A 24,318-nucleotide genomic window follows, 5' to 3' on the forward strand; every position below is an offset into this window, starting at 1 on the left:
CAGGTTGTTCTTGTTACTGCCAGCAGCACTGCTAGATCTGGCACCTAAAGTTATTGCTGCTGTTGCGTCAGGTAGGTTGTAGGCTTTCATTAGCTGTGGACAGTAAGTTAACTGATGTGTTAAAAATTAAAATGTTAACTATAATTATCACTGCTTGCTTTTTTGTCTCTACAGTGGATGTTGCTTTGCTAGTCATTATGTGATACTTGATTCTTGACACACCAGGGTGAATTAAACAAATCTTTGTTGTGAAATTATTCCTCTTCACAATATTAGCTCATAGCTATTTGCTCACTATAAATCATATCCTTGCACTCATTTTCTTCCTTTTCTTTCTTCTTCTACACTGAGTCACTGGCATTTGCTTTCATGAATCCTCTGTGACCTACTTCTATTTGTGAGCAATTAGTACATTACTTCAGTAGTAAAATACTCCTTTCCTGGTATGGATATTTTTACAGTGCAAAGTATATGCAAAATTTGTTTTCATAAATTTTCTGTATGCTCTGTGCTGTGTTTAAGATGGACTTAGTCTTTTCTCTGTATTGTTGTGGGATACTGTATCATTGTATAGATTTAAGTCTGGTACAGAAAAGTATACTAGGGATTAAAGTAAATTTTAAATTGTCATTTTGCCTTGTTTTTGTGTTCTTGCATTTTCATGAGAAAATAGGGTGTTACTGGCCACTGAAGGGATCAGGTGAACTATAAATGAGAAATCAAGCGTCCTGAAAATTCCAAGTTTCTCTAAAACATTACTCACAGAAAGAAAACTTGATAAAAACAAAGTATGGATGGATTTTGTGGACCAGATTAATTCCTGGAGGTACATTTACTTTCATTAGAGCTCTACTTCAGGACTTGTAGTGTTGAATGCTTACTGGGTTTTTGTCTAGGAAAATGCTACTCATTTTCCAGTTTCACTCAGCAGATTTTCCTTAGCTGTAACCATGTGGATAAATTTAAGGTCAGATTGTGTTATAGTTGTTCTGGGTCACCAGTTGAGGGAAAGAGCTTGAAGTATAACATTGCAGAGAAGAAAAATTCACCTTTCCGTGGATAATGTGTCTTCTCTTCTTAGAGCCTATATGAGAGATTGCAACCCAGCACTGTTGTGTTTTGATCTCCAGAAAACCTTAGATAGGCTTAAGGGATTCTAAAGTTGTACAATATTTCTGGTTCAGAGATTTGGATACTTGGATCATTAAAGTGACACAGCATGTCAGTGGGAAGGGAACATTCGGTGGCATAACATAAATGCTTTATCAGTACTTATTTGGGACGGCCTAAATAATTTGTTTCTGACCTCACTGTTTGAGTAACCCAGTCTCTTGAAACATACGCCATTGAAACTTTTTTTAATACTGCACCATACTATTTTTAATAGTATAAATGTGCATGTATATGTAAGTGCGAGGTCTGTGGCAGTGAACTGAAACACGTAAATAATCTGAGCTTTCCTGGCTTGTGTGGTGCTTGATGATTAAGCGTTACCAGAAAAAAAATAATAAAGCAAGCGAGTGGATGTCAGAAGCCTTGTGTTGTCATCCCTGCTGATGACTGTGCCTGGAGATGTTTGAATTGCTTCACTGAAGATTATTCAGAGGTTTCCAGTTACCTCACTGTGACTTTGGAGCAAAGCAGTGTGATCTGCATGTGTAATAGATTGCCTTCCTTAGTAGGTGTACTGCCATGTGGAGCTGAAGTTTGCTCCCAAACCTAGTCTACACTGGGTTTTATACAGGCGTAATTATTTGAGCTGTAGCTAGTCAGTTAATTTTGCTAACATAGCTTTGTTATTGCACAATTACAGTTGAAAAAGACAGTTTGTATTCTCACGGTTTATTTTTATTTCCATTTGGGGAAATCTGAACCAGTAAAAGACTTTTACCCTATGGTGTAACGACATCTGTAGGAGGGAGAATATGATCGTGTAACTATACCAGTATAGATACACTGCTGACTCTTAAGTGTGGATACTGTATATCTAAGAAAAAATTGTGGTGGGAAGAAGTGAATTGATGTAGTTTCTGTAGTTTTGTAAACAGTGTCAACTATGTGCCAGCACATACTTAATTTTTGGGGGGTTAAATTTCTCATGAAGCTGTGTTAAATAAAAAATAATAATCAACAGTTATGTCAATTACATAAGCTCAGTTTTCATCTAGAAAAAAGAGCAGACATAGAGGTTTTTTATATTGGTTATTTGTTGTTCTGCTATTAAAGCGATGTAGCTGTGTTTGAGAACTCCAAAAGCAGAAAGAGTCTAATTCGCTACAGCTCCATATGACTGATGGGGAGTGCCACCTTGCTGGCTGCACCTATGTGTCTGTCCAGTGATGTCTTAATGTTGTGATCATGGAGTGTTTGGTTGCTTACATTTCAGCATGACTTTGTAGACGGCCAGTTCCTACTGAACAAACAGCCTCTTAATGAAAGCCACCATAGCTAGCATTAATTGACGCCCTCTTCAGCAGGCTCAACAGATACCAACAGCTGAATGGGCACAATGAAAGGATTCCCCCCCTCCCTGGAAAATAATGCTTCTAGATGTTTAATTATGATTTAATTAAAAAACTTTTGGTCAGCTGACAGTGGGAGAGAAGGAGAATGTGCGTTTCAGTAAAGAGAGGGGGTCTTTTGTTTGCAAACTAAGTTCCTGAATTGCAGTCAATGTGTGCATGCTCAAATGTGGGACACTGATGGTGCTGCCAGAGGTCTTATGGGAACAGACATAGTTTTCAGGTTGAATGACTCCCGCTTAATGGTTCATATTCAGGCTCCTAACCAGTAAAAGGCATAGTTTTCCAACACCTGTATTTTGTCCTAAATAGTGATTATTTTTTTTAAAAGTGTTTTCATTATTTCCTTAATTTCAGTGTGTTAACTGCTTAAGCACTACTGACTACTTATATCCAAGCGAAAGACAGTACAGAATAGTAATTGCAAAATGTTTATTAATTGTATGGAAGGTGTGATAACTTTATATAATAATGCCTCTTGCCTTTTTTAAAAGTTGAGAGATAAAAAGGAGCAGGACCGTTTTCATGTTGTTTTCATTAATTCCTTTAAAGAAAGGGCGCAAACTTTTCTCATATTGCTTAGTTTAAAATTAGGCATTTATTGCAAATTTTTGGCAGCTCTCATATATGCAAGAGGAAAGGAGAGAGAGAGAAAACCACTGTAGTTAATGCCAAAGTGCCATAGAAGGGTTGAAGCTCATTTCCCTCGCATGTCAAATCCTCAGTAGGCAACTGTGCGTCATCATTGCACTGATTTCCAATCTGTGGGTGTTTATCCTCATGTCTGGTTCTCAAGAGGTTAAACAATGGCAGTGCTCAGGACTTTCTGCTTTTACTGGGAGTGTGTGTCTGCTGGAGACTAACATCTTTGAATGCTTTTCCCTCTTTTTTCCTTTTTTATTTTTCCTTTCCTCCCCACCTCCCTGGGCTGCAAAAAAAGGAAGTCTGTTTTTGTTGTTGTTTCGGAAACTACTTTCAGAAACTTTTTGCTGAATTAAGTTGCTTAAGGAGGTAGCTTGTGCAGCTGTAGTATTTCACCATCATTCCAGCTGTTTTAAAGATTGTGTGGTCCCAGCAGTTGGGCAGGAGTACATGGGAGGGGGAGACTTGAAGATGCCCCTTCACTAGGAAGCACTCAGTGTCCCTGCTTCTGTTTCAAAACTGTGTGAAGCATTTGCTTCTTAAGTGGTGGTAAGACTTATGTATTTAGGTGGGATTAACAGTGATTTTTGTGAATACAGGTAAACCCTGCTTATGCCTGTGCATGTGTAGGCTATCGTCTCTTTGATAACTATGTGTTTCTCTTGAAGACGTAAAGTTTATACAAAAGGGAGTTTGGTGCAAGAGGCATCAAGGTTTGCTGGGTTGGTATTCATGAACCTTCTTATTCCAGAAGTGATTTTTCAGGTGATGGAGGCTGAGTCCTTGCAGCTCAGGCGTGCCCCAGGTCCATCTGTGAAGTGGAGCTGGGCAGTTTCCCCACGCTGAAGAGCAGTGGTGGCAATTCCCTGGCAGATAGCTTTCCTGCTGCCTCGTGAGGTGTCCAGCGAGGTCTGCAGCAACTTGGCTGGAACGTGGATGAGTGTATCTGCTTCCTCCAAGACACTGGAAATGTGGTGTGGTGTGCCTAGTATGCTTATGGCACTTTTTACAGGAGAGATGAAAGGCGCTTTCTGATTCCATCTCTGCCAGTCAAGGTGGAGGTGTCACCAACTAAGTGTCTCCAAACAGAACAGTGGCATTTGAGAGCTAGTGCCATGTCTTCCCAAAATGTTTGTGTTAAAAATTGCACACGCATCTTTCAGGTCTAAGGCAAAGATGCTCCTCAGAGTAACACAATTTGAAACAAACCATAGTTGAGTCATTTGCTAAAGCTTGTTCTTAAGAGGAAAAGGTGAGGTCAGAATATTTATGAGAGAAGACAAAGTAAGGGTTTTTTATTTTTTTTCCTTATTTTTCTTGTGAGTAAACTTACAGACTTTTATTTTAATATCACGTCTTTTCTTTCTTTTTTTTGTCCTATTAAACTCTATTTTGCTTTTCTTCTGTTTAGTCCTGGTTGTGTAGTGCTGTGAAAAAGTTACCCTGAAGTACTGTATAATGAAATGAGGCTCACAACATTTTTCAAAAAATTAGTTCAGTGTTCTTTTAATTTTTCTGTTCTAGCACTCTCTTGTTGTAGACCACCTTCTGGCAGAAGGTTAAAGTTATATATGTACAGGCACTCCCACACATGCAGCTTGCTTTTTGGATGTGATTATTTACAGATGAGCTGTAATCTTTCTCTTCTTTGGTGTGAATTAACTAAAAAGTCTACCAGTTTCAGAAGAATCATAACTCTGGAAGAGGCAGAAGTCTCCCAGGAATATGCATCAACAATGAGCTGGGAATAAACAAAATATTTTAAGATCCCATACAGGCTATAACTTGCACAATTGTATTTTTAAAATAGGAAAATGAAGACATAGAAGGCTTGTAGAAGTTTTTTAGCAACTTTCTTAATGTCTTGGATCCTTTCTAGCAAGGGAGAGTAAGTTATTTAGCAGTTAGTTTGTAAGTATTTTACTTTTCAGTCAGAAAATAAACATTGCTATGAAAAAGTATCTTTTAACATTAGGATCCTGCCCAAGTAGGAATAAAAAAAAAATTAGACTTTTTTGTTCCTAGTAGGTTTGATCTGGGAATGTAGTTCTTCTTCAGTCAAGTGTATTGCTCTGGCATCGTCTTAACCATTCACCCCTTGAGTCTTTGGTAGTATTTGCTAAAGGCTTAAAGACAATACGTTTAATCATCACGTGCTCTCTCATAGCTTTGAGAGGTTGAGAGCTACCAAATTTATCAAGGTAGGAAAGAAGCAGTCTGGACTCACTATTCTTTCGAGTAAAAATCAATTGTTACTATTTAATTGTAGGCGAAAGGATTCAGGTATAAATACAAATTATTTTAGGGATTAAACCAGAAGAGAACTGCTGGGTTTGAAAGTGAAACCATGTAAAATCTCTCTACTTCAGGCAGCTCCCAGTTTCCTACCCTTGAATTTTAGGGTACAATTAATTTAGTTGTACTTCATGATTATTAGGGGAAAAAAAAGGAGTGGGGGGGAATGACTGGAAAAAAAAAAGGCTCAAAATTGTCCTAAAAAATCGTGACATAATATAGGGGAAAATATTTCTAGGAGCTTGTCTTTTAGTGGCTTTTCTCATGCGGAGAGTCTCTGGAATGCAGTGCAGAGCAGACAGTGTTTCATGTGATAAAGGGTACTGTGTGTTTTAATAAGCCTCTGATTCTTTTTATGTGAAAGTAGCCTTGGCAACATAAATTATTTTGATGGGTACAAAGAAATCAAGGAGGTTCAAAGGAAGATGAAGCACAACTTCCGTAGCAAGAAGCAGAGCAGACTAAATAATTTCTTCTTTCCTTCCCCCAACTGGAAATGGATTGGTTGTTTCTGAGGTGTCTCTTAGACATCTGCTGAGGCACCAGACTTTCTAGGCTGGCAGCGTGTATAACCATGTGATAATTTCAGACCATGGTAGACTTTAAACCTTTGAGACTTTATCGAGTATTGTCTCCATGCACATGCTTTTGGCCAGGAGAAGCACTCCCTAAAGCTACTCTTTGTACTATTTGGGGGATGGTTTCAACACTATGAGGAGTTCTGTCTGGCTTACCATCCTGGCCCACTAATTCCATGAGATATGGTGAGTTTTGAACAGTGGTGCTTTGAGCTGTGGTTGTTGGGAGCAACCACAAGCAAGGAAAAAGCAAAGAAAACCAGGAGGTGGTAGGTCTAAATGGAAAACAGAATGGGGAGAAGGTGGACAGGGTTTCACTGTGGTATGTATCTGGATAAACAGGTCTTCCTTCTGTAGTTTGGAGACACTCCCATGTTTTATCTTCATTCTGAACTATGCTGGCCTCAGTTTCAGCTGGAGTTACAGAAAGCTCAGGGTATGTGCTTGGCTCCCTTGCAGTACTGAAATGGCCTGGGAAATTGGCTGTGGTTAGTCCTCGAGTCTGGGTGGATGTTGTTCAAAGGAAATATGGCTGAACAGGACCCATTTGTATATTGGTTTTGTTTGGGTTTTTTCGAAGGGCCAGACTGGGTAAAAATTGCCAGTAGATGGGCTGCTTTATTCAGTGTAAGTGTGGAAAATGCTCTTGCTCTATACCTTATCTTCAGCTGGGGGTGGAAGGGTGAGGAGGAGATCCCCCAGCTACCTCCTCGCCCAAGTCTGACTGCTTGGTGTTAGGAGCAGCAGCAGCAGCCACGGGGCACCAGCCTCGCTCCCAAACTGGGACAGAGCCAGCAGCAAGCACCACCTGTGACAGTGTCTATGCTACAGCCTGGCAGACAGCACTCCAGCCTGAGGTGGAGTGGAGGCTCTGGAGGGAGCAGCAGCAGTGAATGGCACACAGCAGCCCCGACTCACCTCTGTCTGCTCCCCCCACTTCCCCTGTTTCTCCCAAGCTGTTAACAGTGAGCAAGGGGGCAGAGTGAGAAACATCCTGCCCCCAGCCTGACCAACACAACATGGTAAGAAATGTCTGGCTGTATCCCGTATTCCCAAGAGATGCACTGGGAGCTTGTAGTCTAGAGTCAAAATCTGGAGTGATCCAGGTTAATGCAAAGCAAAACTGCTGGGGATGGCCAGGAGCCCATTGAGACCTACCTGTGTTTCAAACCTCCTGACAGTGCTGCAGTCTTGATAGGCATGCCCTCTGGGAGATAGGGTGTTTTCTCTCTAATGCAAATGGTTTCTGCAGGGTTATCTACTATGCAAGTCAAGGCACTACTTCATTTGGTTAACATCTCCAAACTATTGATGCTTTGATCTTCACAGGTGTGTTGTGTGACGCTTTTTTTTTTTAAGATAACACTTGTTAAATATGAGAAACCTTGTGGCTCCTGATTATTATTATTATATTTTCTCCAGTGAGGTGTTTCTGCCCTTTTTTTTTTTTTTGCATCTCCTGAATTACGTAGAATAAAGATAATCGTACTTAGCAATGATTTAGGCCAGTCCTGTGTATTTTTGCTCTGCTTCTGGTACTAGCTTCCTACTTATTTTTCTATTTTGGAAGAGTAATATTTGTGCATCGAGGAATTCAGTTAAATATCTCAGTATGATAGCAAACGTGCTATTCACTTAATAACTTGGGTTTTGTCTCTTCCCAGAGCGCAAATAAGATTAAAAAAGAAATTCAAGAAGCAGTGGGATTTAAATGATACCATCAGTGTGTTCTCAATAGGTTATATGATACGAAGATGCAAAAACTGCATTTTGTGGATAATGAAGCAGAATTGTGCAGTGGGCTGTTTTATGATCCTGGGTGTTCTTTTTGTCTGCTCTCTGCTGCCTGCCCACTTTGTGTGCTTTATGGACTTGTATGCAGCTGTTTTATGAATGTTGTACAACTATGGAATCAGTAGTTACCCTAATACTCTTTTTTTATGTTACATAATTAAATATTTATCTCTATAACAAGTTAAAACTGAATCAGTTGTTTTAGGAAGGAACAGAACAGATAGAAATACACCATTTTAGTTCTGCAAAAGAAACTCCGTTTTCTTGAAACCCTGCTGATACTCTCCTGTGTGAGAAGAAGCAAAAATATGGATCAAAATGGCATAGAGTAGAAGTGAGAGCAGTCACTGTAGTTGAATACACTGAACACGTATCTAACTAGTAAGTACAGTTGAGAGGCTTAATGAAGGACCTGTTTATTTGTTTTGTAATACACTGGAGGGATGGAGATTGAGAGGCGCTCTACAGCGTAAGATGGTTTGCACATTTCTCTCAATGATTGTAGCACCTTGAGAATTTGCAACAGTCTTCCTCAGGTCTGAACAGCAGAGATTTGGCAGATACTTCTGCAATTCTGTGATTTTTCTTGGCAGGTATTTTTGCAATGATGCTGTCTTGGATGCTTTTGAACCCTTCAGACAGTCCATGCAGAGGGTGATTATGCATCCAGTTGGTTGCATTTCAAATTTTATTTTCCCTGTAGATTTTTTTAGAAAGATCAAGAAAAAGACTGATGTCTCCTCTTTCGTATGGTTGAGAGGAAGGATGAAGTTCTGGTGGCACGGTGTCATGCTGGTAGGTGGTAGTAATGGCAGGGAAAAAGGTGTTGGACACAAATGCATGAGTACCTAGAGAGGACCCTTAGCTTACTGTCTGTGCATACCTGGCCAATAGCCAAAACTGTAACGCTTACTGTACTGTTGCAAAGATTCAGGACAAATGCTGCCAAACTAGGGCTGCTAGCAGCTGCATACTTCATCTTGGTGTGTCGTGTTCGTTATGTTTTGACAACACTGTCATTTCTTCAGAGTAAAATTGGCCTGATTTGACTAAACCTTAAATACAAAAGAGTAAAACCTGAATCCCTACATTACAACAGTTAAAATTTAAGTCCCAAGACACTTTTTTTTTCCCCAGCTCATTAAAGACTGATGTGGAATAATTCCTCACGGAGAGTGGAATATATAATAAATAGGATGTTGGCTGTATGTGTAATGTTTTAAATACAGGATTTTATATATGCATCTTCATATACATATACATTATATACATGAAAATAGGAATGTATATATGTGAATGTTTATATACATATCTGTATGCATGCACCAAATTTGGAAAGTGTATATGCAGACGTAGTTGAGTAAAATATATCAGAAAATAATGCTAGGTGATACTAAATGGATATGAGTGTGGAACACTGAAAGCCATTAAAAGAACAAAAAGAAAACTGGGTGTTACTGATGGTATATTTTACTCACATTCAGATGGTTTGCACATTTCTCTCAATGATTGTAGCACCTTGAGAATTTACCTACTTCAGTCTAGGAAATACGTCTCAAAACTGTAAACCTTTGCTTCTTTACTCTTCAGTCTCTCTTAGCTATAGGGCAGAACAGGGCAGCAAAAAATAGTGCTGAATGGAGCCTGTGGATTTTACTCATGTAACCCTAATTCCACAGTATTCAGAGAGGAACATTCTTGGTTGATTAATTTTCTTTTATATGGCGATCTAGGTGTGAAGCTACCATTAACTGCAAGCCATGTGCTACTTTGACTTTCTAGATTAGGAGATGCTTCATCAAATACAAGCTTAAAGGCTGCTTTTGACAAGGAAACTGCTGCAGTATCAATGTGCGTCATCTTTTCATGGCAGCTGGCTTTTGCATTTGTTCGAGTTAATGTCCCATAGAACTTGGCTGGATTGTGGAGAGCTTGGAAATATTCACCAAACTGCTTTTTAATGCAAAAGGCTGCTGCTTCTTTAAAAACAAAAACAAAAAACCCAAAACAAAACAAGTAAAACTCCTCACTTTAAATGTTTCAATTTTTTTTAAGTCAGTGCTGTGTGCACTGTTGACTCTTCAGTGTTGCTGTTCATGAAGATAATAAGTAACTATGAATTCGTAGGTTAGCTAGCTTCATAACAAGTTAAATATAGATGAAATATAACTTAAATTTAACTTCCCTGTATAAACAAAGTGGCCACTTCTCAAGTCTTGCTAGGGACAGCATGTAGTTTTCAGCTATGCAATTTTAAAATCAGAGAAATTATAACCACCTTTTCTATCCCTAGAGCCTTTGTGGGAGTGCTGGTCTTGCATTATTAGTCTCTCTTGCGTCTACATGGTCAGGCTTTGCATTCTGGGTATGGCAATAGCTTAATTTCTCTGCATTTGTATTCGCAAATAAAGCATTTTGTTTGCAGCATCTCTTAAAATAGGAGGAGTCTCCTTTTAATCTTTACCTTCAGCTAAACCACTGTATTACACTGATACCAAAATTAAGAAGCTGTGTTGTGGAGTAGTGCTGTGCTCAGCATAGCCTGTAAAAGGTGGTGAACTGTCGTAATAGCTTACAGTCCAAATCCATCTTCATTACAAGTGTAAATATTAGTAATTGAGAATGTTGAAATGAAATAATTATAAATGATGAAAGCAGATGCCAAATTTGCCATGAAAAGCATGGCAAGTGGTAATCTCTGTCAATACAGCCTTATTTCCCTGCTTTTTTTTTTTGGGGGGGGGGGGAAGGCAATTAACCTTTACTGCCAGTAACTTGTTCACATATTAGCCCTTGTTCTGAGGAAGAAACTTAAATTTCAGTGCATACTTCTCACAGTTTTTGCCATTTCTTGATTATTCTATTAGGAAACCTGCATTTAATATTTCAGCTCTGGATGAAGTACTGCCTGTCCTAGACGAACTGGATTTCTGCTTCAACTTTTTGTTCTATTTAGTGTTTCCAAAAGCTTGTGGAGTGTAGCTCTGTTTTAATGGCCATACTAGTACTTTTGCCTTGTGCTTTGCTGGTTTCAGTCTAGCAGTTTCCATCATCTCTGCCCAAACAGCTTTTGCCTGATATGGGAAGAATTGTGACTATTTAAGGAGCAAGGTAATCAAGCTTCATGGCAACTGGATTGCATCTTTCAGCAGCTGTAGTTCACCCTTGCTTTGTGATTAACAAAGTAAGCACAAAGCACTTTTCATATAGTGTCCTCTATTTGTTTTATCATAAGTACTTCTCATGGGAAGTGTGGATCATCTGTACCAGCTGGAGGAGAAGTGACTCGGAGGTTAGTGCGTTGGGCCTGATACTGGAGCTGGGACGAAGGAGGAACTCCCCAGCAGTGAGACATGATGAGAAGTCAGGATAGGGACGAGAGGTGTGAGTGAGCCCGAGCGTCAATGGCAGAGAGCAGGAGGTAAGGCAGAACCTGTCTGTGGGGAATTTGGAAACCGAATAGGAAATTATGACTTGGATTCCAAGATAAGAAACAGTGCCAGTAGTCTGGGCCACTGCTGATACGGTGTAATGCCAGATAGGTGGTCATCTAGGACTGCCACTTTAGGTTGTGGGCAACAGGCTAAAGTCCAGGAAGGATCTTCCTGGGGCAGAGAAGATGACAAAGGGCAAAAAATCTAAACTTTCTATTCTATTCAATTTTTGTGTGCACCCCAAAGTGTAATTGTTGTTGAACACGACTGATATTTTTTTTTTCTTCTCCCCTACTCTCTTCCTCTCTTTGGAAACAGATGTTTTTTCTTTCTCCTTTTTTTCAGTGCTCTAAACCTTGTGTTGTATCTGCTGCCTGGCTTGCTACTCTCTTGTCTGTGCCATGCAACCTGATCACAACATGAAATCCAAGGCTTAGAGAATTGCATTTTGAGGGTGTAGCACTCTGTGGTTTACCAAGGTTTATGTTTCCCTAAGTTACAATCCTGTAGACTCTTCCTGCACTGCTATAACTTTCCTGCAGACAAAGAGGCTTTCTTTCAGAGCTGCCTCTTATCAGCTGGTTTATCTTGTCAGATTTGAATGGGAGAATAATAGGTTTATGAAGACAATAGAAGGGGGAAGTTACCTGATGTGTTCAGAGATCTAGGAAAAACGATTTTATCTGCAGAATGGCTTTAACTTCTGAGATTCTTTTGTGTACGGAAGATTGCTGTTTCAAGGCTAAATACAGTTCAGTAAGTAATGCTTTGATACTTCCTTAGTGTGACCCTGCTTTCCATTTGTGGTGTTCTGGCAGCTTAGATCATCTTTCAATGTTCCCTGAAGATTTTATTTTATTTTTTTTTTTCACCCACAAAGAGCCTCTCCTGTAATAGCATTATTCTGGGGAAGGAGTTGTGTTTCACAGATTATACAGGGTGGGTAATGTTTCAAAATCTTCGTAAAACGAACTGAAAAAACAAAGCTACGGCGAGAGCTCTAGGATGGATTTGTCCTTTCATGCAGAGATTTGCATCTTACCTTACTGGTAAGACAAATAGAGAAGACTTCGTATTTTTTGTTTTCTATTTCTCAACAGAACATTTCATTTGAGTGTGATTAAAAGATAAATTCTCCATACAGCTGCAGACACGTCTGAGCAAATAGCAAAGATGTTTTTGAAACGGTAGTTGGGGGAAGGTTTTCTCATTACGTAAGATTTTGATATTGAAGGTAATGCCATCATACTTCCCACAAATAGTTCTTAAAAATAACCCCCCCAAAAAAATCAAGGTAACTTGAATTAGATATATTTGATAATGATTTGTGAAAGGTGTTGCTCTAACTTCACCTGAAGAATGTGAAGTTTGAATTTCAATGTAGAAGTGAATACAAGGCAGTCATTTAATTTCCCTAGGAAATTCTGTCAAAAGTGATAAAACTTTCAATTCCTATAGATAAGGGCAAATGATACTCATAAACCTATATCTGGAATCATTTTTCTAGCAAGATCAGTGAAGGGTGCCTAGAATTTATTGAAAGTAATGTTTGTTTTGCTGAGAACATATCCAGGGATTAGATGTTTAAAATGAGTTCCCTCCTTGCGACAGGAGATGTGGTGATCCTTTAGATCCCAAACTTCAGCCATGCAAGGCTGCTTTAAAGTCACTTAATGGGTTCTCTTAACCCCAGCCTGCACCACACATGCTGTAGTGGTATCACATCATCGTGGATAGATGCAATCTGTGTGTCCTTTAACGAATGTCTAATGAATACCAAATGTTTCTACTGGGTTCAGTTTTAGATTGGAGAATTGCAAAGGGACAGTTATTCAAGCTTTTAAATCAAGTGTAGCAGATAAAATGAGGCTTGTCATAGTATGATACAATAAAAGTTACCAAAAATATGACGACATTGCATGAAGCCAAAAAGAAGAATTTTGACCATTCTTAGATAAGAGAAAAATTGAATAGGGCTCTTCAACTGGACAAAATTTAGAGATGGGGGAAACAATATGACTTTGAAATTGTTGTCTCATGAAATTTGCTCAAGTTCCATCATTTAAAAAGTAGATTAAGTGCTGAGTATGTTAAAAATACTTGTAGAAAGCTGAGCTTAATCTAGACAGATTCCTAAAAACACGTGTATAATTGCACATGTAAAAAGTTCTCCCTGTTTGTTCAGCTTAGAAATTGCAGTGTATATCTTAAATAAGTTTTGTCTTCTCCAGTGCTCTAAATGTGAAACTTGCGATCATTTCGTGCCTTTTCTTACATAGAACTGCAGTAATGATAAGTATATACTTACGAGTTAACTCATTGTTTAATTGATTATAATAATTAAGTGATATGGCAATTCATTGTGTAGTTCATGCAAATGAACTTTGCATGAACCCATTAAACAGTTGAGAATGGCACTCTTACTGCTTCACGAAACATTTTTCAAGGGGAGACTGGTCTTAGTGTTTGACTTTCTTTGCATATTGCAGGTATCGTCTATACTGCTTTCATAGTCAACATTTCCTCTGCCTTTGTTTTTCTTTGTTTCCCTTGTTTTCAGTATTACTTTGGATTACTTTTGAATCTGTTTTACTAGCTGTTCATGCTATTAAACTCCATCCTTTCTCTTGCATTTTATTCAACTTACACTGTATCAAGACTAATCAGGCTCGCTTTCTGGCTGTTACATAGATATCATAATGTTACAAAATTCATCTCTGGAGACATCTACATATATGATCTGAATCTGCTTCTGTTTGAACCTTCTGTGTTCTTGAACTGGTTTTATGTCTGAATTTTTGCCCTCTTAGTGGTCTTGAGTTTTTCTAAACCTTTACAGGAAAAAATTCTGATTGCAGTGCTGTAAACATTAGCATATGCACTTAAGTTTATACACAGTTACAGTCTCTCTGACTTCAAGATACTATTTTCCTTGTGCATGAATGTTCACAGTGTTGGGGATTTATGTTTGTGAGAATATTCTTTATAGTAGAAAGAGGAAAAAAGAAAAACATTTCTGCCAACAAATATTTAAAAACTGTATGATGTATTTAAGAAAAATATCTCCTTTCCCAAGTTTAATAGATGTGTTAATTTACTATTTGTCTTGCCTAATGATATTGTGATATGGGAAATTAGTGACTTTGCAGATGAAAAATGTATGAGTAAAAAAATGCATTCATCTTCTTAGGCATCATCTGTTCCATTGACAAAAGGCACAGATGTGAAATTTATCTCAATAATTACATTTATAATTATTGTATCATTCTCATTGATAAATCATTGCTCTTCATGGCATGTGATTTGGAGCTACAGTTCATGCAACAGAAATAGGTTTAATCATTGAATGGTGATCCTAAGCTTGAGAGCGTTTCACATTATGCTTGTATATTTTTATGTATTACAAAAAGTATATGGCAGAGAAACAAGCTGCGGTCAGGGAAGAACATTTTGTGAATTACTCTACAGGGTAATGCTGGTCTTCGCACAGAATAGCAAACATGCAAGCCCGAAAAGTATCCAAGGCGCATTTTGTTTGGAAACTGCTGTCTTTGCTATTATCCAATATGATCGTAGATGTGCCTACAAAAACAACAATAGCTCTGATTTTTAATAGGAGACTGGGAAATGAAGGAACAAAGTAGCAGAATCTCAAAACGTCCATATGTGGCACATACTGTATTTCTGATGCTAATGTCGTCTTTTCTCTCTTTTTTGTTCACAGTTGTAGAACAAGCAACAGGAAGAGTTTGATGGGCAATGGCCAGTCTCCAGCTCTGCCTCGGCCTCATTCACCACTCTCAGCTCATGCAGGTGATTTTATATCTATGCTACTAGTGCTATTACTAAATTCTTAAAATGTCTGTATGAAGAAAGGAAAACAGACAAATTCTGTATCCCACTACTCTTCTTTCCACTGTTTGTAATAGCAAAAAGTTACATACCATTCCATCCAGATTTCTGTTATGGTTAGATCCATAAATTCTATGTTATCATGAGAAGCAGTCCAGAAATACCTAACATGGATCATGTAGCTATTTTTTTATTTCCCCACCTCTGCTCCCCTCCCTCCCTCTTCCCTTTCTGTGCCTAGATCAGTGTGAAAAGGATATAAAATAGCTTGCACACATGGTAAAGGTAGTGGAGTCAGTGAGTCAGTGAGTAGGGTATTATATTCTATTCACTTTACACAGCAATAAATTGCTCATCATTGGGTTTTGCTTCTAAAGCACGTGAAGCACTTAAAGATTGAATGAAAGTCCATAAATAAGTATTTTGTTGATAATTATTGTCTTCATTTTAGAAAGGAACATTTTTAGCATATCAAACCACATTTACTCAAAGGTTTATTGTCTCTGTATGTTTTTTGGGCATTGGCTGCAACTACACACCAAAACGAAAGACCCACACCAATACTTGTGTAGGCAATGACACTGAGTATTACAGAGAACTGCTCTCAGATGGATGCTAAAAGAAAAGGTGTAGAGTTTCACTTGAATTTTTGAAGAGGATGGTGAGTTTAGTAAGGCATCTCCAGTTTTCTTCTGGAAGCAATATTATTAGAGAAAATACGGTGGTGGTTTTCACTCTGAGCAGCGGGCTATCACAACCAGGAATCCAGACAAAATGAAGATACTTGAAAAGTTCAAGGCAGCAGAGCATTTAAAACAAACAGATGAAGGAGAATGTGGTGCAGACTATTTTAAAACTGAAAATTGGAATGTTGGAATGTTTGGGATCCCTCTCTGGGTCCCCCAAATGCAGAAAGAATGGTGAGATTATACTGGAAAAGTTCCTTAAATCGGAAGTGCTTATTTTGCAGCCTGCACCAGACCTGCCGGGAGCGTGTACTACAAGCTCCAAGTCTTGGAGGGACTGGAGATGACCCTATTTAACACCTTCACATCTTTCTTATTAGTGTTAGCTGTTGGAGGAGGAAACAATAGAAGCAGAAGAGGGAGAGCGAAGCAAAATAGTTTCCAATCCTAGAGGAGGATGGAGCAAGCTAAATGTTTTCAGTGAAGGCGAGCACTGATAGTTTGCTGAACAAGTTTATTCATTAGACTATCCTTGGCTGAAGCATGGTAATAACATGCATTTTTGGCAAATATGTCCTAGTAAGATTATGCAGAATATGGAGGACATTGGAGAGATCCTGCTCTAGAAAAGTTTTTCTTGCACGTTGTCAGAGTTCGTGCAAGGAATCTGCCTGGGTGAGTGCAGGTGCAACAGATTAGGCTGCTTGGATGCCAACAGCTAATCTAACTTCATGCGACGTTGCACAATTGTTTGCCACTGGGCTGTTAAAGCAAAAGACTGATTCTTGGATCTGCTGTTCAAGGGGCTGAGTCTAACTGATAACAGAGCTGAGAACTTGAGCCATTGAGGACTCCTTCACATAACACCTTTTGATGGGTCCTTCTTTTGTTACTCAGCTCTGTGCAGCAGTCCTCCTGACAGTAGGAGAAAGAGGTTGCAGCAAACCCAGGCTGTCAGCTTTCCTAGCTTCATCAGTCCTATTTCATCTTCTCAGCATCTTTATACAGGCTTTGAGAGCTATTCTCTTTCCACATTTCTCTTTTTTTCTATTGTGTCTGTCTTCATTACCTTGCTTCCCACTTTAGAAAAAGCCTAACATGCTTCTGTGAGTCTTTAAAAAAAAAAAAAAAAATCAAAATCACTGGTGAAGATGCAGGCTCTGAGAGTTCCACTTCACTATGCTCTATACCCCTCTCTTAACCTTTCCCGTTCCTTGGGGATCTCAGGGACCCTATTTAAAACACAGAATTTTCTTCTGGTTCTGGAGCGAGGAGAGGTAGTGTTCTACAGGTCCTTTGCAGTACCTTAGTGTGAAGATGAGGTACTTTGAGTATAGAGAGTCAGAACATGTTCATCTGTCAGCCAGCTGGGTCATGGCTCAAACAGAAGTCTGTCTTGTGATTCTCTTTGTGATTGGGAATGCAAGCTTGGGACTTACTTTACAGAATCACAGAATCATGAAGGTTGGAGAAGACCTGTAAGATCATCAAGTCCAACCATCAACCCAACACTACCACGTCCACTAAACCATGTCCCACAGTGCCACGTCTACATGTTTTTTGAACATTTCCAACATAATATGCTTGGGTATAGTGATGTATACTTAACAGCATTTTAGGCCAGAAATTAATTAAGTTCAGTTGTTTCTGTCCATATGCTGCAAGATTACATTTTACTGTCTTTCCATGTCTTGGAAAGTTAACTGAACTTGGGCTTGACCTGTCAGGCTGGCATCAGATTGCTCTGCCATGGCCTATCTTCTGACATAGTTTTAAGAACAGTAACATCTGCTTCAAGGTGAGAGACTGGAAGGGAAATCTCTGAGGCCACTTTCAAGGTCTGGACATACTCTGAAGTCACTGTGCTTTGGTTTTGGAAAGGAAGTGCCCAGAGATTCCTTGTTGGGCACCTTCGTGATTCCATGAAACAGGAAAATGAAGGACATAACCTGCTGTGGTTGAGTAATTCACATGGAAAGGTGGATAGATTATGCATGACCCTGATTGCTCATGCCTTTTTAAAACCATTTTGACTTCTGATTTCATGCTATCAATGCTTTTCTGCCAGGTCTGTTTCTCTTAGGGTACTGTATCCCACTAGTGTCCTCCCTACTGTCAGGGTACTCCAGCCACCTCTGGGGACCCTGCTATTGCCCATACTGAAAGTAGTTCCATTAGATGCTCTTACTTAAGGGGACTGGGTTCTTGACTTCACATTTGTACTATCCTAGTTGTTATTGCAGGTCCTTATCCCTTTATTATAGGCTATTCAAGCTGAAGGGAATCAAGATTGTCAGACTCTTATCCACCTAGGATCAGTTTCTATTAATTATCAACTTGACAATCTTCAGTGTTATCCTGGGCCCTTCTTGTATAGTCCTAATAAGATTGTTGGCGTTCCTTGGGAATTCAGTGCCTCAGAGTTATCTGAAGTCAGCATTTTCATCCCTTATGAGGACACCCTTGGATCTACAAACAACCTATTCCCTTCTGCATTAATTCATTGCTTGTTGGGAGAACAGGCAAAATACATACTTAGTTACCTTTGCTTGCGTCTCATACGTGAGATGAGTTTTATTTGGACCACTAGTTTAAGCTACCTGGTTTTTTTTTCCCAGGGCCTTACATCTCTGAGGGCAAAAAAGTGCTATGCATTCTCTGTATCAACTGAGGCAAGGTGCGTGAAGGCATGTTATGAATCTCAAGGTGGAGCTGTCTTAGTCAGAGCGCACTATGTTAGCACTTAGGCCAGTATCTGTGGCTTTGCTCAAGAATGTTTTCATCTTCCATATCTGCCGAGCAATCGTTTAGAGGTCTGGCTGCACCTTTGGAAACAATGTGCTGTTACTTCAGACCTCCTGAAGAGCTCAGGTTGCTACTAGGTAATCATAACTATCTGGATTGGAGTTAGCCAAAACAGATTGGATGTGAGCAGTATTGCTCTATTTTAGAAGAAAGGCTTCTTGAACGTAACCATAATTCTTCAAGGTGCATTTTATACCCACATTCTTCCTTGTAGTCCTGTTTTTCTCCTAGATGCAGTCTGAACTGAAGGCACCAGCTATTTTCTAGTTTAGATAGACATTCTTTGAGGAGGACTAGTGGCCCAAGTTTAGGATGATGATAATTGCCCCATATGAGAAAGTCATATAGAGGTCTCAGGCAAATTTTGGTCCCCCCTTCCCAATTTTCATTGTTTGCTCTGGAGATAATAGAGGATTGTTCCTCCACGGGAGTCTGTTGTTAATCTTTACAGATGCAAGCTGAATTGGACAAATGCTGACTACTTCGGTGAAGTTTTTTAATTGTTAGCCTTACCATCTCAGTCATTCTCAGATTCTTGTGGTAGGGCGGGAGGGAGAGACAAGTGATACAGTACCACACTGATGAAGTAAGTATATTGTGCAGGGCACAAGTAGTGCATGAGTAGCACCTGTCAAAGAAGGGTCAGATTCATTTGTAAGCACCAGTGACCATGAAGGCTCGTGGGCTATAGTAAAGAGTTACTAGAGCAGTAAGTAGTCCAAGGCTTGGGAGCGCACAGAGGGGTGTAAGGTCTGAGACTGAGGGTTAAAAAGGGGATAGGAAAAAGACAGTGTATATGGCAGATACGTAGTATCTCTGTTATGTACATCACTTACTAATACAATACATGTAATGCCCTTTTCCTGTGTGCAGGACCTGCAGAGAGAATTTGTGTTTGTGGAAAGTCAGGTTTTAGTTTGCAGCTGAAGTCTCCCACTGTGCCTTATGCATATGTTTAAGGATCATAAAAGATTTCAAGAACAGCATCAGTTTTCACTACATAAAGTCTTTATCTTTCTTATTAAAATAGAAAATAAATCTATACCAGCTTATTTCTTTGGGTTCAAACCTTCATCATTATTAGTAACTGTCTTAGGTTAGTTATTTGGACATCCTGTGCCTTTAGTATCTGGGCTGGAAGCTGTTAAACCTGCTGAAAGATCCTTTTAATTTTTGCATGAACTGTGGGTACATTCAGAATTGTGGGAAGCGAAGGGTTGCAGCATCAGCTTGGACAACATCTGGTGCCCTGGTCATCAATGGGCTTTTCCAGCTGACTGCCTGCTGCTGTGTAGGCAGGTCATCTGCGCCACCCAGCCTGCAAAGTGAATGGTTATCATCTCAGCAAGTCAGGGCATTCAGGTGTCCCCACCTCAGTAGTCACAGGAGCTTGTTCCTGTGGGTGATACTAACCCCTAATGATTAATGGTCACATGTGGTGCTGTTTAATTGTATCTGCTGTAGGAACAAGATTTAGCTGCTGGCAGCAATGCTGTAAATCTTACTCGTCTGTATACTAGTAAAATGTTTCATGTGGTGCCGCTAAGGCGACAGGTACTGGGACAAGAATTGCAAGATAAGTAGGAAATCATTTAAAGGGGAGAAGACGGAGCTTGCGCTAAAATGAGACATATTATAAAGTGGGAGCAGAGGTTATCAGTAGAGTCCTCAGGTTTTGGTTTTGTGGCCAAACCTTTTTAATCTTCTCATAAGTGACATTGGCATAAAATTACTGTAGCTGATGTAAATTTGGAAGACATTCAGCATAAAACAGCATTGGGAAACTGTGTTGAAGTGACTGAATGATCTCGAGAACTGCAATAAAGAAGTAAGATATTACATGGGAACATGCAGCATTTTGTGCTGGAGGACCAGTAACAGAAATGTCTGCTGTAAGCTGTGGACTCATCTGTTACAAGGAATTTAGGGAAGGACCTGACTGCATTTTCTGGATCAGATTATGTTTGCAAGGACCAGTCTAGTGTAGCTGTGAAAATCAAATCTCCAAAGATGTATAAAGGAAGTAATTTTCGATTGAATTTGGGAAGATTTCGTGCCACTGTACCATGTCCTGGTTAGATTTCATCTGGAATACTGCGTGCTTTTATGGTCATACATTTTCAGATGGAATCGTGGGGAGAAAGGCTGGTAGGATAGAATGTGAGAGCTTTTGGTGTAAAACTGAAAGACTCTTAGTTGCTTGCCTTAGCAACAGAAGGACTGAAAAAACTGTATTGGCATCTAAATCAGTCAGAAGTGTTTTCTTCATGGAATGGGAAGAGAAATAACTGCTGGCCATATATACCAGAACATGAGGGTTCCTGACGAATGGAGCACTAATTATAGCAGGGACCTTTCCTGTTGGATTCAATAAATTCATGAGTGGGATTACATGATGCAATTGCTAAAAGCAAAATTTAAGGCCAAGGAGATCTTACCTCCACTTGTAATCCTTTTTCTAGGATTTTTTAGGTCTGCCTAGACCTTTCCAGGCAGACACTGTTACGAGTGCTGACTGCTAATACTCTGCTCTCACTACATTAGGACTTATTTCTTGCATCAGATAATTTCGTTTGATAGACGTACTTTAGCTAGCTACATTGAAGTATAGTAATGAACAAAGCTGTTTACACCATATATATTAGTTGTGTTAAGGTTTGAATCACACTTGAGGCATTTGTGTGTATGCATCAAATTTAGATTTAGTTTCCCTGGATTTTTAACTTTGATCCTGTGGTTTTTGTCCAAGATAGGCGATAATGAGTACTGGCTTACTACAGTGTAATTGAAGCAAAGAAGAATTGCAGCTTCTGTGCTGTTCTGCTTTAGCTACAGTCTGCGTTGACTGGATTTTGGGGAAAGGAGGACTAGGTTTGTAAATGAATGAAGACTTGGTGTGTTTTCATGGTGTAATATGGGAATGCTGAAAGCTAAAGATTAAAGCAGCGTTCTGAATATCAATTTTTAAAAGAAAACTGATATTTACAGAAAGGAAAATAATACAATATTTCAATCAATCTGTTGTCACATGTAGAATAATAGAAATTGTTTTGCTAAAACAAAACTTGTTATTTAGTCTTGCTTTTGGGTAAAGTACAACTGTTATAGCACTTTCAGAGCATCTTCTACTAGTTTAGGGGCAGGAGAGGAAAATGTAAGTGCTAAGTTACCTGCAGATACAACTGACTTTCAAATTAAATCTCATTAAAACATAGCACTGCCAGTATTTTAAGTAGTGGTCAGAACAAGCAAAACATCCTGGCAAACAGATTTAAGGAGTGTTGCAAATCTTCCTTGCTGTTACTGGGGAAAGTCATTTGCTGGTGTGAAGCATAATTAATCCAGGTTTTGAAATAGCTTGAGCTTCTCACCTGTGAGTGGATCTCAGTGGAAAGCACCTGCAGAAGTATTGAAAAGTATTTTATTGCCCAGCTGTGTGTTCTGCTGACTGGCATAGTTTGTTATGGTATGAAAGTCAGACCTGTAACTGTTGGTAGATGGTTTCTTGTGTATTGTTCACTTTGCAGCGCAAGTTCACCACCAAGTTAACTGACACAGAGGAACGTATGACCCGTTGTTATATTGTATTACTGTGGTGCTGATGTACTGTGATTTGTTTTAAAAGACCATCAAATAATGACATAAAGACTTCAAGCTGGATTTGTCTTCGATCCATCAGGAATTTGGGATAACAATTACCATTAATCTGTTCCCTCAGTGCTAACAGAAAATCATTGCATCTCAAACTCTTTATTTTTTAAGTAGACAGCTATTAAAAATATATTAATACTATACGGTGGCTGTAACATATGCCTTATAAAAAGATTTAAAACATCTTCCCTCTGTGGCAAAGACATAGGACTTCTTGAAGCTACTTATAAAACAGTCACAATTTAATTAGTCTCAATATAGTTTTCTTAACAATAGCTGCTTGCAAACTGAGCACCCTGTGTGTTGTCATGAGGTAGAGTATTCTTTTGGTGTGTTGATTGCCTATTCATTGTGTCTCCCAGAGGATGCTGGAGTTAATTACTTACCTAATGCCTGACCACCAGTCAGGTTTACTTTACTAGGTCAGAAACATCGACAGTAATCTCAGCAGCATAGAGATACCCGAGGACTAAAACATGAAACAGCCAGCAGATCCCAGAGAACAGCGGGATTTGACTAATAAGCAAGCACTGCACATATGGTCAGAGAATTATATGGCACTGGTTTTTATTTGAAAGTCTCCCAGGTATTGACTTGCAGATGGGTGGATGAATGCTGTGATGGATGAAGGTCACGTATAGGACTCCGCTTCTAACCTGTCTTGCTTTTCTGGAACACCACACCTTAAACCCATAATAGCACTAGCTGTTTCTCCAGTCATTTGGGTTTGGATTTTCATTCACTGTTTCCAGACTTGTCTTGAGTTCTTCAACATGTAGACAAACCCACAGGATTTAGTATCCAGGTATTATGTATATTGCTTTCCAGTTATGTTATTTTAAAAGCTCGTTTGCTATTGGCAATAGTGCTTGCAAATTGATTTTCCTAATAACAGGATCTGATGCTCTTCCTGAGTAAGACTTTGACTTCTTCAGCTTTTGTCCGTAAGGAATTGATCTTCGTTGATTCTAGCGAGGTAGTTTGCAGCATTGTGTGTCCTCAGATCCACTGCGATAGCTATAAAATTACTGCATTCTTCCACCATGTGTTTTGCTTCTATGTGAAGTTTGCACATATGTTCTGACTAACTGATGGACAGTTACACATGCCCTTGATGTGTGTTAAATACGTGAATATATGCATATATAACTTTAAAATAGCTACCAGAGGAAAGTAATTTGTTTACAAACCCTCATACGCTTTTTTGTCAAATTATTTCTGCTCAAAAGCTGTTTACATCTCACCGCATTAAGCCCAATTCTCTGCTTTTCTGTCAGAGTTTAAGGTAGCTTCTTTGGTTTTTTTTGTTCCTCTTATCTAAGTCCACGACACACTCCAAATTACGGCTGATTTTTTCTAATGCCGTAGCTAAAGTTTGTGACCATGTTTTATCTGCATAGTGTTACAATTATTTTTTTTTTAGCTTGTCTTTATTAAAAAAGCTATGGTAGCAGCAAAAGAAATCCAGTTAGCTGTTAAGTTAAATGAACTGTTGCTCTCAGTAATTTGGTGTTTGCAGTTCATGCAGGACAAGAATAAATTTTGTTGGTCCCCAAATAAAGATTGAAATCTGTGCCATATATGTGGCTTCAGATTCTCTCTGCTTCCCCTTCCTCCTGCCTTTCAGGGAATGAAAATCCCTGCCACCTCGCAATTATCAAGGCCCTCAGAAGTGTCTGAAGGGCAATGAAGAAGCTGCGGTCTTGAGGGGGAGGAGGGAAGTGTCTGAAGGCCATAATTCAGCCTTGATAGATAAACAGGCAAAAAAAAGTTGGAGATACTGGCCACCAAGAGTGGAGTCCTTGTCTCACAAGGCCATGGGAAGAGCAGCTGCAAAGATATGATTTAAACATAGCTCAAAAAATATCTTGCATTTGCTTCTAGCAAAAAAAAAGGGGGGGGGGCTGTTTTCTCTGCATATGCTACCTAATGGCTCCATGATTACACTTTCTTGCATAGAATTAGTGGGATCTGTTAAGGACATGACTATGATAAATGTGATGTTAATTCAAAAATTTGAGTAGAAATCAAGGCCACTTGAAGTCTTTTTAAGGACTCT

At 39.2% G+C, this 24,318-nt stretch overlaps 1 protein-coding gene across 1 annotated transcript in view; it reads left to right on the forward strand.

Annotated features, from left to right (window-relative positions):
- Positions 1-24,318, forward strand: part of MAST4 (microtubule associated serine/threonine kinase family member 4) — a 304,832-nt gene that overhangs the window by 212,039 nt on the left and 68,475 nt on the right. Inside the window, exon 6 of the mRNA XM_059833920.1 lies at positions 14,990-15,078. Coding sequence (XP_059689903.1) covers positions 14,990-15,078 — 89 coding nt within the window. The remainder of the gene's footprint in view (positions 1-14,989; positions 15,079-24,318) is intronic.

Source organism: Gavia stellata, chromosome Z (assembly GCF_030936135.1).
Source record: "Gavia stellata isolate bGavSte3 chromosome Z, bGavSte3.hap2, whole genome shotgun sequence".
Lineage (NCBI taxonomy): Eukaryota > Metazoa > Chordata > Aves > Gaviiformes > Gaviidae > Gavia > Gavia stellata.